This window comes from Lithobates pipiens, unplaced genomic scaffold (assembly GCF_037356315.1).
Source record: "Lithobates pipiens isolate NorthernLeopardFrog02 unplaced genomic scaffold, aLitPip1_a1.2 Scaffold_51, whole genome shotgun sequence".
NCBI classification, from domain to species: domain Eukaryota; kingdom Metazoa; phylum Chordata; class Amphibia; order Anura; family Ranidae; genus Lithobates; species Lithobates pipiens.
The window spans coordinates 150,183-169,285 of record NW_027507874.1 but is presented as its reverse complement, the minus strand read 5'-3'; the positions used below and the strand labels follow the sequence as shown (position 1 = coordinate 169,285).

The window sequence follows — 19,103 nt, the reverse complement described above, 5'->3', positions numbered from 1 at the left end:
TAAGAATAGAGTCTATCCTCGAAATCCATATGTGCTTAACTTAGTAAGTTTTGTTTTTTCTCTACATTATCCGTTGTTACTGTGTATTGACTGTTTTGTTACTCCAAAGGTTATTTGACTTACTTCAGGGTCCAGATAGTTAGGCTGGAATTTGGGGATGGGTATCTGGGCCCTGCTGTACCCTGGCCTCTCAAGAAGTTGGGAGAGACAGGACACAGGGAATTCTGTGGATTTTGAGATTCTTGGTTAAAGGGGGCATTCTCCCTTGACCGATATGGATGTGCTTCTGATCTATAACACCAGGCTAATTCCTAAAGCGGCTGAGGTTGTTGTTGGGTCGGAGAGCCTGTCCCCGTGTGGTTCACTACAGGTGTTCCGACGGGCACCCTCTCTCTAACCCTCCTTTTATCCTACTGCCGAGGACGTGGCATGAGTCACGAATGACACGAAGAAACTGGAATGAAGGGTTGGCCGGATGTGATAGTGTGGCAGGTTTCCCCTTTGGAAAACCTGGATTGGGACAGTTGATAGTCTGTCCCGCAGGCTACGCCTGCTTAGGTGGTCTAGCAGGTCTAAGACCTCCTCCGGCTTTAGTTCTATTTACTTCACGGGGACACATTCATTAAGTAAAAGCGGACCATATACCTCACTCAACAAAATAGTAATACTCCGTTAGAGTGGGACAGAGGTTTTAGTCCCCAGCATAAGCCCCAACATATTCCTTTTTTTTTTTTTTCTTTCTTTTTTCCTCCTTACCCTAATCCCCTTTTCCCTTGTCACCCCGCTTTCCTTCCTTCCTCCCTGAATACCTCTCCCTAGCTTCCCTCTCGCATTCACAGATCCTCCCCATCACGAGGGTGGAAAGGCAATAGCGCTATCATTAATAATCTACACAATGCCTCTAGAGAGGCAGATCTCGTCTCCTCTTTCCCTCAAAGTATACTCCCTAAATGCAAAGGGACTTAACATTCCAGAAAAACAAAGCAGTCTGTTAACCGAAGTTCACAGACAGAGAGCCCAAATTGTATTTGTGCAGGAAACACATTTTAAAACCAGTTCTATACCACGTTTAAGTAATCATAGATTCCCTGTAGTATTCCATGCAACCTGTGCTGACTCCAAAACGAAAGGGGTAGCGATACTAATGGCAAAGTCGTTTGTGTTCAAATTGACGGATCAGATGGTGGATCCGGAGGGCAGGTTCATTTTCTTAAAAAGTACCTGGAAAGATAGGCCTGTGACCGTGGCGAATATTTACTGTCCAAACTCGAAACAAGTATCCTTTCTGAAGGATACTCTGCTGAAACTAACCTTATTCCAGACAGGCCTAGTGATTCTGGGGGGCGACCTTAACATGGCGCTGAATCCGCTTTTTGATACCTCTTCGGGTACTTCGTCACTCCCATTTTCGGCGTTGCGGCAAGCGAAAACCCAGCTAGCCGCGCTCTCGCTACACGACTCCTGGCGCACCCTAAACCCACGTGGGAAGGACTTCACCTTCTATTCGAACCCCCATAACAGATATTCTCGTCTGGACTATCTGTTTATAACCCAGAGAGATCTGACTTATTTACATAGTGCGACGATAGAAAACATGGTGATCTCAGACCATCACCCGATTACTATGACTCTGCGATTTCCCCAGAGGGAAATGTCCACCAAAACATGGAGATTCGACGCCTCACTTCTCTCAGACGTCGGGGACCTAGCTGACATTAAACAGGCCATCAGTGATTACTTCCAATTAAATGACACCCCAGACACTTCCCCTATGGTTCAGTGGGAGGCGCACAAATGTGTGCTACGAGGACACTTGTTGGCACTAGCGCCAAGAAAAATAAAAGACACCAGGCCCTGATCTCGGAGTTGTCGTCCAAAGTATCCAAATTGGAGGCACAACACAAGCGTTCACTCGCTACCACGGTAGCGTCTGAACTGGCAGACACGCGGATGCTCTTGTGGGAAGAACTATACAAAGGGGCTAGGAAAAGACAGTTGTTGTCGCAGAAACTCTTCTATGAGAATAGCAACAAACCAGGGAGAGTCTTGGCCAGGTTCACGCAGCAACATACCCTTGCGCACACTGTTCACCACTTAGTAGATGACACGGGAGGGATACATTCCAAAAACGAAGAGATAGCGGGCCTGTTTCAGGATTATTATAGTAAACTGTACGACCTGCGAAAGTATGAACAAAACCCTCCCACGGCGGAAGAGAGGACATGCTTAATAAATGAGTTTCTTCGCGAATATAGCCCTACAGCCTTATCGTCTGAGGACCAGCAGGCTCTTGAAGCCCCGCTGTCCTTAGAGGAATGGGCGGCTGCCTTAAAGTCTACAAAGCCGGGCAAGAGTCCTGGGCAGGATGGTTACACAGCACAGTATTACAAGAGTTTTCCGGACCTCTTAGGCCCAGGATTCATAAAAGCTTTCAACTCTCTAACGGAAACGTCGGAGCCCCCCCGAAGTGTACTAGAAGCCTATATCACAGTTCTACCAAAAGAAAACAAAGACCCGACGAGTGTCGCAAACTACCGGCCAATATCACTATTAAACGTAGACGTGAAATTATTCTCCAAAATATTAGCTACCAGACTCTCTTATCACATACCGACGTGGGTGGGGCTAGACCAGGTGGGTTTTGTCCCTGGCAGGGAGGCCAGGGACAACACTATCAAGGCGCTAAACCTACATCACTGGCTGTCCTCCACATATAAGAAGGGTTTCTTCCTGTCCATGGATGCGGAGAAGGCCTTTGACCGGGTGGCCTGGGACTATATGGACTCCGTCCTGGAGACAATAGGTTTGGGACATCACATGAGATTGTTTATTAAAGCTCTGTACACTAACCCTAGTGCCAGAGTCCGGGTCAACGGTCACCTGTCAGAGGCCTTCTCCATCCGGAACAGAACCAGACAGGGCTGTCCCCTGTCTCCTTTACTTTACATTTTGACATTGGAACCCCTTCTAAGATGTATCCGAACAAACACAAATATAAAAGGTGTTGAGGTGCAAGGCCGAGAGTACAAGCTGGCAGCGTTTGCAGACGACGTCTTGCTTTTCCTCTCATCTCCCCTGACTTCCCTACCAAATTTGATGCAAGTATTAGAACAATTCCGACATATTTCTAATCTGAAAATTAACTTTTCCAAGTCCTTTGCCCTAAATGTCACGCTACCCCCTCACGAAGTTCATTGGTGCCAAAGGAACTTCCCGTTTATATGGAAGACAGACTCCATCACTTACTTAGGCATTCAATTACCTAGCAGACTAGTAGACTTATATGACATGAACTATCTGACGGAACTGAAGAAGTTACAACAAGACCTTGTTAGGTGGGAATCCCCCACCATTTCCTGGTTTGGACGAGCCGCCATTATAAAGATGACGGTTCTCCCCCGTATCCTTTATAAAATGCAGACCATACCAATTGTTCTCCCTCCCTCCTTTTTTGCAGCTTACAAAAAAATGTGTAGAACATTTCTTTGGGGAGGCAGAGGGGTGAGAATTCAATGGACAAAGCTAGTGTTACCAAAAGCTAAGGGGGGGATCGGGCTCCCTGACCTTCAGAGGTATTATTGGACCTCCCAGCTAGCTCGGATAGTGGACTGGAAGGTTCATAAGCAAGACAAGGGATGGGTTCTCTTAGAACAATCGATAGTTGGAACTAGTCTGGGTTCTCTTCCTTGGCTGACCAAGAGACATGTACCCGTAGCCGCACATTCCCACCCACTTATAAGTGCTACTTTAGTGACCTTCGATAGAGCATGTAAAGTCTACGAAATCTCGGACAAAGTAGGTGCCCTCACTCCCATTCGGGGAAATCCAGATTTTACTCCAGGTTTAGCGAGGTCTTACCTGGCCGCAGAATGGCCACGTACAGAGCTATTGGCCAAGGACTTCTTTTCCAGAGGCAAGCTCCTGAGTCAGAGGCAACTGGCTTCCTTGTCGCAGACAAAATCGTTCCCTTTCTGGGAATATATCCAACTTAAACACTACCTAGACAGGCCGACATTCAAAGACAAACTCACTAAAACCCCTACGGTTTTTGAATCCTTGTGCTCCAGTCACTCACCTCAGCGTCATGTCATTTCAATAATATATGCTTCCATGTTTCCAGATGCTGATCCCATCCTGCAAAAAGAACACGACTTTTGGGAAAGACAATTGAACGTAGAATTGACCCATACAAACTGGGAGCGCATCCACTTGTATATTCACAAAGGGTCATTGAATGTACACACACAAGAGAACGGGTACAAACTCAAATCTCGGTGGTACAAAACACCGGAGATATTGCATAAGTTTATACCCTCAGTCTCCGATCGCTGTTGGAGATGCGGGCAGGGGCTCGGTGACTTTTTACATATATGGTGGGAATGCCCTCGGATCCAACCATACTGGCGGAAGGTTCATGAAACAACGACTTTGATCTCTTCGCTTCCCTTAGAATATTCCCCAGCACAGTACCTTTTACACCACTCACAAATTTCGAAGAAAAAATATTTCAAATCAGTTGCAATGCATATGATCAATGCCGCGAGGCTCTGCCTTCCAGTTCACTGGAAATCCACTGGGATTCCATCTATGAAGGAATGGACCTCACGCATTGATCACATTGCAGGGATTGAGGAATTGATTTTTGCTACTAAAGACAGAATTGCCAGTTTCTCAGCGATCTGGGAGACGTGGTTCAAGTTCCGTAGGTCGCCAGATTATCAAACTTTATTGAGAGATGACGGTCAATAATCTAACTGCTAATTGGGTGTATCAGGCGGGCACACGGCCAAAGGAGGGTACATGCAAGTCCAGAGGAGCGAAGATATTCTGTTAGGGAGGGCAGTTGGTGGTGTCCCCACCCCCTCCCCAAAACTGGAAAGCTAGTTCCCCCCTCCCCGGATACTCTCCCCCTTGTCCTTCTCCTCCCCTTCCTCTTTCCTCTCCCCGTCTTCCCGCTCCTGTGTTCCTCCCCCCCCTTTTTTTCTTTTCTTCTCTTTATTTTTTGCTTTTTCTAAGTTGTCCCCTTTTCTCTTCGGTTGGGATTTACAGGGGGAGGTGGTGCTCGGGGTTGACCATTAGGTGGAACCCCAGTCCACCTTCCTCCGATGCATAGAAATCAGAGGCGATGGGGCACCAAACTGCAGCGAGAACTGTCCATCATGAGGATCTGACTGATGATCATGTGGCACTCTTTGGCTTAAGCGTAGTAGGCTACTAGACACAGACGCTCAAACCATCTGTGCTTTTATAGACTTAAGGTCTAGATGAAAATAAATGACAGCTCAAACTCTTGTGTTTCTTGTTCAACTGTTGCTCCTGGCCATTGTAACAATGGGGCCAAAACCACTGTATTATTTGCTCATTTATCTATGTTATGTTTTACAATATTTTCAATAAAAAGAAATTATATACGGGAAAAAAAAAAAGTTCTTTCTTACTTTATTTACGCTGCTTATATTTTTACCTAGGCAAGATTGGTGTACACTCCATTAGTATATTATACAGCATGCACACTGCAGGGATGGAGATAAGCTGCAGGATCTAGCAAAGATCTTGGTTTCCCATGCAACAATCCTGAAGAAAACGCAGACCCCGGACCTCAGAATGCCTGCGTGGGAAATACCTGCTCCTGCTGGATCCCAAGAACAAAGTGGAGCCTTCACCATTGGGCAATTTCTGCCTCTCATATATGTTACCACTGACAGCATTGATCTTTTTAGCTATCTGTAAGGAGGTAATTCTTCTCAATGACCACAAGTGTAAGGACCATTCTTCCAACTGACCATAACACTAATGTATCATGAGTTGTAGATTTCAAATTTTTAGCAGGGGTTCACTGAGACCAGAGAACTATTTCAAGGGTTCCTCTGTGTTGAAAAGGTTGACAAAGGCTCAGTTAGAAGGTCAGGGGAAGGGGGGCAGAAAGGATTGACGATCATGTATTTCACCACATAAGCAATGGCTACCCAGTGTTAAAGCCTACCCTTTTGCTATCACATATGTTTAACCACCTCATCCCATTCATGTCTATTGGGGAAACAGCTGCTGTGTCTCAATGGCATCAGTATGGGTTTGGGTGCGTGTCCCTAAACTCACCCAGGGTGCATTTGGGGCCATGCACCCGCACAGGTGTCATATTAGGAGCAGTGCCTGCACCCGTGCAGCCATTCCATCCCAACAGACAACAATGGGACTGTCGGCACAGGGATCCACGGAACACCTGTGCATCCATGGGCTGGCAAAACATGGCCTAAGTGAGAAAAGATCACTAATGAAGCCTGGGATAGTAGTAAAAAACAAGGCAGAAATTCTAACCCTTTTACTCTCACACAATCTGTTTTTCAGCCAGACCTGACCCTCCATTCTTCTCTATAGAGTGCCAGATGCAAACGGACTTGTGTCTGTTTACACCTGGCTAACTCTAGGTCCGATCCGATAAAAAAAAAAAACAGAAGGAGATCTGTTTCCCTCTGGCTGGCTGGATTGCCAGGTGTAAACAGACAGCCGCTCCATGTACATCCGGCTGCCCATAGAACAGAGCACGCTGTGTCCGTGTCTGGCCTGCATAAGCAGAGTGGGCAGGGACTTGCCATCCACCTGCTCCACAGGGGATCAGTAAACAGATCCCCTGCTGAGCGAAAACAGATCCAGCCCATGTAAAATGAGCCATAAATTGTAAGCTAAAATTGTTCAGAGGGGTATAACTCACAGCTATAGCAGAATATCCTTCTCATCTGTCTATCCTCTTACAAACTAGGCCAATACCCGAGTGGTCTGTTGTGTCCCCTAGTGAACTATCAGACAAAGATGTGTAATTTCTGTCTGCTGCTTCCTTTCTCTGCTATCAGCATGAATCACTTCTTGACACCAAAAGCAAAATGATGATGGAAGGGAGCTCCAGCTGATTGACAGCCTCAGCTCTGTTCCTGTGAGCTGTGTGAAGGGGGGTTGTCCCTTTCCATCATTCAGCTCTCAGAGCTCTCCTTATTGAGCTCAGTGTGTAATTTCAGCTCTCGGCTTTTCTGACATCTCAGACAAGCTTTATAAATTCTGGACTTTGGACAGCTGTAGAGAAGAGAAGACTGCAGATAAACATGTAAAACCTATGTATGAAGATTATTTTCATCTCTGTGTATCACCTGATAAAGTTTCTTGAAATCCTTATTTAGGAGACCTAGTTTTTTATTTATCTTGAACCAAGCTGGGTATTAAAATTATATAAAACTAGTAAATCATGTTTTCTTTCAGACTTTTTCCCCAGTATAAATACAAGACAACTACACAATATGGATGGAAAGTGTGTGGACTTCAGGCCTTGACATGAGCTTGTTGGATCTTCCATTTCAAAATTATAAGCATTAATATTAAAAACTGGCTTCTCGTTGCATCTATAGCAGCCTCTGCTCTTCTGGAGAGGCTTTTCACAAAGTTTTCAAGTGTGTTTGTGGGAATTTGTGCTTATTCGTGGGAAAAGAACATCTGTGAGGTCAGGTAGGGATGTTGGATGAGAAGGCTGGGTTGGGCCAGCCTTTTGAGTTCCTCCATATCACACTGGTCAAACTGTCTTTATTGACCTGGCTTTGTGTGCATGGACAAAAGGTACATAATGGTCCTTTCCCAAGGTTTAAAAACACACAATGGTATGCTTGAACATTAGCAGTACCTTTCCCTGGAAACACCTGAGCTCCATATTATGGAGGGGCGTCCATATACTTTTGGTAATTTGGTGTACAGTATACGTACCTACCCAAACTCAGCTTCCACCTCCTACTTCAGATTCTGCCCCATGAGAATTGATATGTGATATAAAGCAGGACTTATTTGAAAAACGTCTACCACATTCAGAACATGAGTATGGCTTCTCCCCCGTGTGAACTCTTTTATGTTTGGTGAGATTTGATTTCAAGGAAAAAGTTTTCCCGCATTCGGAGCACGAATATGGCTTTAGCCCAGTGTGCAGTTTTTCATGTTCCACAAGACTCGACTTTAAGGAAAAACATTTCCCGCACTCCATGCATGAAAACGGCTTCTCCCCTCCATGGAGTTTTTCATGTTTGATAACAGATGATTTGTGGGAAAAACATTTCCCACACTCAGAGCACGAATATGGCTTTTCCCCCGTGTGAACCTTTCCGTGAGTGTTGAGAGAAGATTTGTGTGAAAAGCTTCTTCCGCATTCCGTACAGGTATACGGCTTTTCCCCTGTGTGAACTTTTTCGTGATCGATAAGAGATGACCGATGGGAAAAACATTTACCGCATTCAGAGCATGAATATGGCTTCACTTGCGTGTGAACTTTCTCATGTGTGGTAAGATTTGATTTATAGTAAAAACACTTCCCGCACTCTGAACAAGAAAACGGCTTTTCCCCCGTATGAGTCATCTGATGTAAGACAAGATTTCGTCTGCTCGGAAAACACTTCCCACATTCCGAACATGAAAACGGCTTCTCCCCAGAGTGAGTTCTCTGATGTTTAACAAGTATGCATTTTTCCGTAAAACATCTTCCGCATTCTGAACAGGAAAACGGCTTCTCCCCAGTGTGGATTTTCATGTGTCTGACCAGTTGCTGTTTCAGAGAATAACTTTTCCCACATTCGGAGCATGGAAAAATCTTCCTATTTTTGTGACTTCTCCGGTGTGAGGTGAGGTCTGCCTTCTGGGTAAAACATTCACCACATTCGGAGCAAGGGAAAGTTTTAGCCCGTCTACGAGCTGTGTGAGGATCTGAGCGTCCAGGAATTCTCTTGTCATGATTTGAAGTCGTGAGGTTATCCTCAGAAGATTCTGTAATGTCATCCTCTTCAATTTCACCATCTAAGGAAATGGGATGTTTCCCCATGTGGTGTCTTCTATATCGTCCATCTGAAGGAAACAAAAATAAAATAAAAAAAGTTTAAAGAACCCCTGTATCATTAAACAGCTACGATGTGATTAAAAAAATAAATAACAAATGTTGTGGTACCCTCATACATGTGTGGTGGGAGCGTCCAAGGATAAAAAGATTTTGAACGCAGGTATACCAACTATTCTAAACAGTTTTGGAAGCCAGTATGCCCAAATAACCCATACGAGGTGCTGCTCAACCATAAGCCTGACCAGTGCATGGCTAATCAGTTTAAGCTGATATCTTTTATTTTCCCTACCGACAGACTCTGGCGATAGAGTGGAAATACGGGGTTCCGACTATAGCACAAGTAAGAAAACTAAGATGGCATGGTATTTGATAATGAAAAAATGTCTGTGGTCCAGCATGATAAGGTCACAAAATTGAACAAAGTCTGGAACCCATGGATTTTCAATTACTGGGGTGGACCCCAAACAACCCTTGGTCGTCACTCAGTCTAAGCGGTACCTCACAACTATCTAGAGCGCGGGTGTCAAACTTAATTTCATTGTTGGCTGCATCATCATTATGGTTTCCCTCAAAGTACCTGTAAGACTAGATGTCCATAGCACCCCCCAACACTTACATCAGATGTCAAGAGTTCCCCCACCATCAGAAGTCACGAGTCCCCTACTGATGTTCATTGGTAAGTGGGCGATTCTCTGGCCCAGTTGTATCTGTTCTGCATACTCACAACCCTTGGTATCCTTTTACAGACTTCCGATGCAAAACTATGGGCACTTTCTGCATTGCAATGCTTGTATGGGCCATTGAAAATTGTTCTGCCTCTTTGTTCATTGTAGAACTACATTTTCTGTTATAAAACCTCAATAAAAAATTATTGAAATGGAAAAAAAACAAAAACAAAATGTTGAAAGCCCACAAATCACTCTTGGGCTGGCAGGCCATTTGGTCCTCTACTGCAATGTTTCTCAACACCAGTCCTCAAGTACCCCCCAACAGTTCATGTTTCCATTATTTTGCACAGGTGATTTGAACAGTTTCACTGCCTTAGTAATTACCACGCTTCATTTGAGGAAAATCCTGAAAACATGACCTGTTGAGGGTACTTGAGGACTGGAGTTGAGAAACATTGCTTTACTTCTTCCTGCACCATTAATATAACCACACTTGAATCAGCCTTCAAAGTGGTGACCAGGTGGTACGCAGTCCCTTACAGATTAGCCCACATGATCCCTGAACACTCTTTCAAAGATGCCAAGCCACTGGAGATGTTCTTCATATTTGGTGGACCTGTCTAATGCTGGGTCACTTCTGGTCCAGGGTCTCTTTATTACTATGCACTTTACTTGGTGTTCAGGTTGCCAAAGACCCCTGGCTGGCTCTCTTACATTGTAAGCCTGCAGTAACTCCCCCCCCCCCACCAAAAAATAATCAAAGTCAGCAGCTATAAATACTGTAGCTGCTGACTTTTGTGACTTTACAGCCAGCTTCCAACTGTGCATGTGCGAGATGCACTGTGCTTTGTGAATGGTCCTGCAGTCTTCTGGGACTTGTTATGTGTCCCTGAAGGCGGCGGGAGATGGTTGGGGGAAACGTTGGATCGCCGCAGGTGCCTGTTTAATTTAGATTTTAGTGTTTATTACTCACCTGTGCCGATCTCTGGAGGAATTTCCTCCTCCCTACATGACTCATCTGCCCTCACAGATGGCTCTTCTAGTTCTTCTTTTACCTCAACTTTGATGAAACTTTCATCCTGAATAGAGAAAAAAATTATACAAATAAGATCCTTGGTCTCACATGCTTGAACAATCTCAAAGATCTACATGGTCAGAGCTCAAGATCGATACTTGGTAAGATTTGAAAAAAAAAAAGTGATTATACAATCACCATACAAAGTTCTCAGCTGCATACAGAGGTGAGGGTGAAGAAACAGTAGCATACTGAACTTCCTAGTTAATAGCTGTTCAGGGGGGCGTGTTCAGGAGAGGTCTTCTCATTGGAGGCAAGCACACCGAGTTCCCAGCACAGCCAGAAAACTGTCCATGTTGTGCTCTCACACCTAGTGTGGCCAGTTAATAGGAAAGCAGAGGGACTGGTAGGACAAGAAGCAATATAAAGAGAACAAGGATACTTTCTCATACTATATACAGTACTTCTCTATGTACTATATACTTATATTTCTCATACATATACCTCTTCCCTGGGCCAGTAGATAACCTCCCATAGCTTCCATTACCACCTCTATGCCAATGACACCCAGATCTATCTCTCCACTCTTCAACTCACCCCCTCTCCTCACGGATCTCAAACTTACTGAATGACCTATCAGTATGGATGTCACCACTTTCTCAAATTCAGTCTTTCTAAAACTGAGCTTGTTATATTTCCTACTTCCCGGTCCCCCCCCCCCCCCATGACTTTACCATTAAGCTCAACAGCGCAACCTTTAGTCCCTCCACACATGCCAGGGTGCTGGGTGTAATCCTTAACTCAATCACTGGCTAAATCCTACGGCCTTAACCTCTGCAACATCTCCAGAATTCAACTCCATCTTGACTAATGACACCACAAAGCAACTTATTTACTCATTGATTATTTCCCACCTTGACTGCTGCAACTCTCTCTTTAATGGCTTACCCTTTAGCAGGCTATCCCCTCTTCAGTCTATTATGAATGCTGCTGCTAGACTAATATGCCTTACTAACTGATCCCGTGATTGCTGCCCCTCTCTGCCAAGCCCTTTACTGGCTTCCAGCCACAACATACAAGGCCCTCCACAACATTGCCCCCCAGCTACATAACCAACCTCATTTGCAGATATCGTCCATATATATATCAGGCTGGGAAGACTGAATCTGCAATAGGCAAGCAGCTTGATGTGAAGAAATCAACTGTGGGAGCAATAATTAGATAATTCCCCTCAGTCTGGGGCTCCACACAAGATCTAACCCCGTGGGGTAAAAATGATCACCAGAACGGTGAGAAAAAAATCCCAGAACCACAAAGGGGGTACTAGTGAATGACCTGCAGAGAGCTGGGACCAACGTAACAAAGGCTACCATCAGTAACACACTATGCCACCAGGGACTCAGATCCTGCAGTGCCAGACGTGTCCCCCTGCTTAAACCATTACATGTCCAGGCCCGTCTGAGGCTTGCTAGAGAGCATTTGGATGATCCAGAAGAGGACTGGGAGAATGTCATATGGTCAGATGAAACCAAAGTAGAACTGTTTGGTAGAAACACAACTCGTCATGTTTGGAGGAGAGAGAATGGCAAGTTGCAACCAAAGAAAACCATACCTACTGTGAAGCATGGGGGTGGCAACATCATGTTTGGGGCTGTTTCTCTGCAAAGGGAACAGGACGACTGATCTGTGTACATGAAAGAATGAATGAGGCCATGTATACTGAGATTTTGAGTGCAAACCTCCTCCCATCAGCAAAGGCATTGAAGATGAAACGTGGCTGGGTCTTTCAGCATGACAATGATCCCAAACACACCGTCCGGGCAACGAAGAAGTGGCTTCGTAAGAAGTATTTCAAGGTCCTGGAGTAGCCTAGCCAGTCTCCAGATCTCTACCCCATAGAAAACCTTTGGAGGGAGTTGAAAGTCCGTGTTGCCCAGCGACAGCCCCAAAACATCACTGCTCTAGAGGAGATCTGCATGGAGGAATGGGCCAACATACCCGCAACAGTGTGTGACGACTTACAGAAAACGTTTGACTTCTGTCATTGCCAACAAAGGATATATAACAAAGTATGGAGATGAACTTTTGATATTGACCAAATACTTATTTTCCACCATAATTTGCAAATAAATTCTTTCACAAATCAGACAACGTGATTTTCGTGATTTGTTTCCACATTTCGTCTCTCATAGTTGAGGTATGCCTATGATGACAATTACAGGCCTCTCATCTTTTTAAGTGGGAGAACTTGCACAATTGTTGGCTGACTAAATACTTTTTTGCCCCACTGTGTATATATATATACACACACACACACACACACACACACACACACACACACACAACATACATACAGTATCTCACACACTCCTCACATTTATGTATGTATTTTATTAGATCTTTTCATGTGACATCACTGAAGAAATTACACTTTCCTACAATGTAAAGTAGTGAGTGTAGCACTTGTACAACAGTAAATTTGCTGTCCACTCGAAATAACTCAACACACAGCCATTAATGTCTAAACCGCTGGCAACAAAAGTGAGTACACCCCTAAGAGAAAATGTCCAAACTGGGCCCAAAGTGATTGCAGTATTCTAGTGTGGCCACTATTATTTTCCAGCCCTGCCTTAACCCTCTTGGGCATGGAGTTCACCAGAACTTCACAGGTTACCACTGGAGTCCTCTTCCACTCCTCCATGACGACATCACGGAGCTGGTGGATGTTAGAGACCTTGCGCTCCTCCACCTTCTGTTTGAGGACACCCCACAGATGCTCAATAGGGTTTAGGTCTGGAGACATGCTTGGTCAATCCATCACCTTTACCCTCAGCTTCTTTAGCAAGGAAGTGGTCGTCTTGGAGGTGTGTTTGGGGTCATTATGTTGGAATACTGCCATGCGGCCCAGTCTCCAAAGGGAGGGGATCTTGCTCTGCTTCAGTATGTCACAGTACATGTACATGACATACTGAACTCATGCAGCCCCAGACCATGACACTCCCACCACCATGCTTGACTGTAGGCAAGACACACTTGTCTTTGTACTCCTCACCTTGCTGCCGCCACACACACTTGACACCATCTGAACCAAATAAGTTTATCTTGGTCTCATCAGACCACAGGACATGGTTCCAGTAATCCATGTCCTTAGTCTGCTTGTCTTCAGCAAACTGTTTGTGGGCTATCTTTTGCATCATCTTTAGAAGAGGCTTACTTCTGGGACCACAGCCATGCAAACCAATTTGATACAGTGTGCGGTGTATGGTCTGAGCACTGACAGGCTGATCCCCCCCCCCATCTCTGCAGCAATGCTGGCAGCACTCATACATCTATTTCCCAAAGACAACCTCTGGATATGACGCTGAGCACGTGCACTCAACTTGGTGAGGCCTGTTCTGAGTGGAACCTGTCTTGTTAAACCACTGTATGGTCATGGCCACCGTGCTGCTGCTCTGTTTCAGGGTCTTGGTGATCTTATAGCCTTGTCCAGCAGTCATCAACCCTGTCCTCAGGACCCACTAACAGGCCAGGTTTGCAAGATAACTGAAATACATCACAGGTGATATAATTTGCTGCTCAGTGATTGCAGTATTCTAGTCTGCATCTCCCCAAGATAATACATAAAACCTTATTTGGTTTTTCTTTTTTTCTGATCCTCAGATAATTCTTTTGCCATGAGGTGCCATGATGAACTTCCAGTGACCAGTATGAGAGAGTGAGAGCGATAACACCAAATTTAACACACCTGTTCCCCATTCACACCTGAGACCTTGTAGCACTAACGAGTTACATGACACCGGGGAGGGAAAATGGCTAATTGGGCCCAATTTGGACATTTTCACTTAGGGGTGTACTCACTTTTGTTGACAGCGGTTTAGACATTAATGGCTGTGTGTTGAGTCATTTTGAGGGGACAGCAAATTTACAGTTATACAAGCTGTACACTCACTACTTTACATTGTAGTGTAATTTCTTCAGTGTTGTCACATGAAAAGATAGGATAAAATATTTACAGGCATTTGCCATTTCAATAATATTGATCAAGATCAGATGATTTTTATACTTGTCGATATCAAGTTACATTTCTATACACTTCATGCACTTTGAGCTCAAAGACTCCTCAAATAGCTCAACTCACTCAAAAAATCTATCTACCTGATTATCCTGAGGGATCCTTCGATGTTCTTGTGTGGAATCCCAGGAATACAGAGGATTAGGACATCTTTCTGGGGGATTTTGGTTACCAGGTTCACCTTTAAGAAATCAACAAAGCGCCATGTAAGTGTAATAATATACACTAATTATTCTATAGAGATGTAATAATTGCAGTGAGAATGCATAAATTCATATTGTGAATGACGTGATAATACAGTAATCATTTCTTAGAATGGTCAGCTCAGTTATTACACTTGCTTCGACTTTAACTTACATTAATGTGCCTACCACTTCAACATGCTTTTTTTACAGCTTTAACTACTTCAATACCAGGCACTTACACCCCCTTCCTGCCTGAGGCAATTTTCAGCTGTCGCTGTTTAAATGACAATTGCACGGTCATGTAACACTGTACTCAAATCAAATTTTTATAATTTTGTTCCCACAAATACAGGTTTCTTTTGGTGGTATTTGATTACCTCTGCGTTTTTAATTTTTTGCTAAACAAATATAAAAAGAGCTAAAATTAAAAAAAGAAAAAAAAAAAGGTTTTTCTTTTATTTCTGTTATAACATTTTGTAAATAAGCATGTTTTCTTCTTCACTGATGCGCACTGATAAGGCGGCACTGACGGGCACATATAAGGCAGAACCGTTGAGGTGGCACTGATAGGCGGCACTGACAGGCACATATAAGGCAGCACCGTTGATGTGGCACTGATGGGCGGCACTAATGGGCACTGAAAGGCTGCACTGATGGGCACTGATAGGCATCACTGATGGCACTGGCAGGCATTGGGGATGGGCACTGTATGGCAGCTGCCTGGGCACTGATTGGCATTTCCCTGGTGATCTAGGGTGGCATACCTGATGGTCCAGTGTGGTGGCAATCCCTGGTAGTCCTGAGGGGGGTGGCAAACCCCGGCATCCGAGGGGGGAATGTGCTGTTAAACAATCAGCACAGACCCCCCCCCTGTCAGGAGAGCAGCCGATTGGCTTTTCCTCAAAACAGAGGAGAGCCGATCAACGACTCTTCCTGTTTACATCGTGATCAGCCGTGATTGGACACGGCTGATAACGTGGTAAAGAGCCTCCGTCAGAGGCTCTTTACCGAGATCGCTGTAGCAGTGTGTCAGACACACACACCACCGATCACCGCGATGCGCCCCCCCCCCCCCCCCCACAGGAGCGCGAGAACGGTTGTTCTGGAGGGCCGTAATATGACGTCCACCCAGAACTAGAGCTGCTCTGCCCAGCGTTATTTGATAGTGGGTGTGCGGCAAGTGGTTAATGAAGCTTGACAAATGCCCCATATGTGTTGATTTTCTATTTGTTTTAAATGGGACCAGCTCTGCTCGCTCCCCTCCCACAATATCGCTCTCATGCTGTGCACACCACATGTGATATCTGCTAGTTTCTCCTGTTCTGATCCCCCCAGCTCTGTTGATCCTCTGCCACTTGGTCCTCACTCTCCAGTTCCATTCACTTTCCCCTATAGCGTTCACATGTGGCATTCAGAGTGCTTTAAAAAGCGTGTCTAATGCCACATTTTGAAGCAAGTTTAAATGAGCCCTAATGGCTTCACTGACATCCAAGAGGCTAGATTATATAGCATCTGTGAGTCTCAGATTGTAATCCATGTTCACTATTTGTATCTCTCATTGCTCCTTTATGATGTACCGAGAATACAGTTTCAAGGATGAAATAGATACCAACAAAACTAAACACCAAGTAGATGTCATGGAGGTTCAATTTCGTTCAAGTAAATACCACCTGCTGTCACAATGCACCAAAAAAAAAAAACATAATGTAGGGTACTTTTGTAGAGTGCTAAACAATACACCAAACTGCACATGAAGGAGCCTCAAGCTTCTGGAATAAAATCAGTCACCAACCCTATAAAAAGATGCACACAACTGAGGAACGAAGATAATCCTCCTGTGGCTGTGAAGATTCTAAAGTGGCCATCACAATCTCCTGTCCTAAGCATCATTGAGGAACTTTGAGGAGATCCTATGCAGTTCTTGCTAGATAACCAAAGAATGCATAAGATCTGGGAGGCTTTTTGCAAAGAAGTATAATCAGCTTTATGAAGTGAGAAAATCAAGACACCAAGAGGAAAACGTGGCAGGGAGGGAGCTCCATCAGATTGACAGCTTTTGCTATGTTCCTGTGTGGTGAGTGGAGGGGTGTGTCTCTGCCCTCCAATCAGCTCTCAGGGCTCTCCTCACTGAGCTCTGCAGAGTGTCACTTCAGTTCTCTGCCCCCTGCTTTCTGAACTCTCAGACAAGCTTTCAAATTCAGCACGTTGAAGGGATGAAGAGAAGAGAAGACTGCAGATAAACATGTACAACTTATGTAGGAGGATTTGTTTAATCTCTGTGTATCGCCTGAGGCCAGTAACCTCACTGTGCATATGTGAGGGTTTACAACCACTTTAATGACTGTGCTAATCTGTGATGTCTACTAGAGCGTGATGTCATTTTTGATGAGTTGATGCATCGGGATTCTTACCTTAAAAAACAGAAATGTTTTATCTGTTCTAAGTCATCAACTCACCCATGCTAATCTGCAGAGGCTTTTCCTCCTCTTTATTCTTCACATGCTCTTCTTCCTTCTCCCAAGCTTTCACATCTCTCTGAGTGTTTCTGGAGTCTCCGGGGTCTGTGAATAAAGATGAGAGTGAAGCCCCCTGTACTGAGATATATGAGAGACCCCAGAGTGTGTGTGTGTGTGGGGGGGGGGGGGGCGAGACTGGTCACGTCTCTTGGCTGGTAACACACAATGACATGATGTGAGGAGAAGAGCTGGAGTCTAATAGAGGCTGATGGCTCCTGACTCAGCCACTGGGCACAGACTCCCCATTCCGAGGTACATAATATTTTATTTTTTGCTGCTGGGGGTATGGGGAGAAGTATGTAAAAATTGAGCCAACTCACTGTGTACATGGCAACATTTGCAACAGTCCTTATACCCGAAGAATATTCTTTAATTACTGTGCCACAAACAGAAGTCTAATGCTGCATACACACGATCGGAAATTCGCCCAGCAAAAGACCGATGAGAGCTTTCAGCCGGAAAATGCGACTGTGTGTATGCTCCATCGGACTTTTGCTGGCCGAATTCCAGCCAGCAAAAGATTGAGAGCAGGTTCTCAATTTTTCAGTCGGAAAAACTTCAGATCAGAAATTCCGACAGTCTGTAAAAATTCAGACGTGCAAAATTCCCATGCATGCTTGGAAACAATTTGATGCATGCTTGGAAGCATTGAACTTCATTTGCTGGGCTCGTCGCAGTCTTGTATGTCACCACGTTCTTGGTGGTCGAAAGTTCAGCAAACGTTTGTGTGAGCGTGTGTCGGGGGGGGGGGGCAAGGCAAACATGGCGTAGATCGCCGTGGATTCTGCGGCAATCTTTCACTGGATGTGGGAGAAAATACCTGTATTAGATAGGTATCTGCTCCCCCCCTCCCCCCTGATGGGTGCCAAATGTGACACCGGAAGGGGGTTGTAACCGGAGAAGCAGAGGTTCAATTTTTGAGAGGAACTCTGCTTTAAGGAAGAACTTCAATTGCATAGTCACTGACTATGAGCTACCAGTGACTGTTGTACAATATAGTATAAAGTCTGATAGATAGATAGATATAGTGGTCATAAGTCTGAAATACACATCACAGTATCTATCTATATATATATATATATATATATATATATATACACATACGTGTGGCCTACACGATACTCCGCAGCCCTCCAAGCTCTAACTGGCAGTGAGAGATACATCCTGCAGGACGAAAGTGCTTCTGGAAATAGCTGAGTACAGCGAGAGCACCCTCTGCATGTGTTTTCATTCATTGATGCTGATTACTTTTTATGTGATGTACACAGCTTTTACCTAAGGGATGATTTTATTTGTATGGGGAAGTTTGTTTGAATAAAAGGTATTACTCTATATGCGAATCTGTTTTGCCTTATATGTTAACCCCCGCATTCCTGGTAAAATATGATGAGGAGGAAATAGGAGTATTTTGGATATCTACTTGATGAGAAAAGTCTTTTCCCCTGCACACCTGGTGATCTATGATGAGGATAAGGAAATAAGACACAGTTAATGGTCTGCAAGCTTTGATTGAGTGCCTCCTTACCCATTTTTTTCTGGTGAGTTTGCCCCCCAGGGGGAGTGTACAAGCACGTGGTGAATTAAATATCTGGTGACAGATGCACCCTTCAGTATTAACCCTGAGTTTGCCAGTCTTTACCAACTCTTCATATGAACTGTATATCACTTCACTATACATCCAATTACGATTTTAAGGTGGATGGGACATTATTGAAGATTTTCATGATTGGACTAATCTCTGATTTTTTAGCGCTGTTTTCGTAATTTTATTCTCAGCATTTGCACTGCGT

General features: G+C 44.6%; 1 protein-coding gene across 1 annotated transcript in view; it reads right to left on the bottom strand.

Annotated features, from left to right (window-relative positions):
* LOC143957185 (uncharacterized) overlaps nt 1-19,103 on the bottom strand; it is a 109,688-nt gene that overhangs the window by 17,441 nt on the left and 73,144 nt on the right. Inside the window, 4 exon segments of the mRNA XM_077467334.1 lie at nt 7,813-8,865; nt 10,499-10,604; nt 14,696-14,793; nt 17,254-17,358. Of these exon segments, the coding sequence (XP_077323460.1) occupies nt 7,813-8,865; nt 10,499-10,604; nt 14,696-14,793; nt 17,254-17,358 (1,362 nt within the window).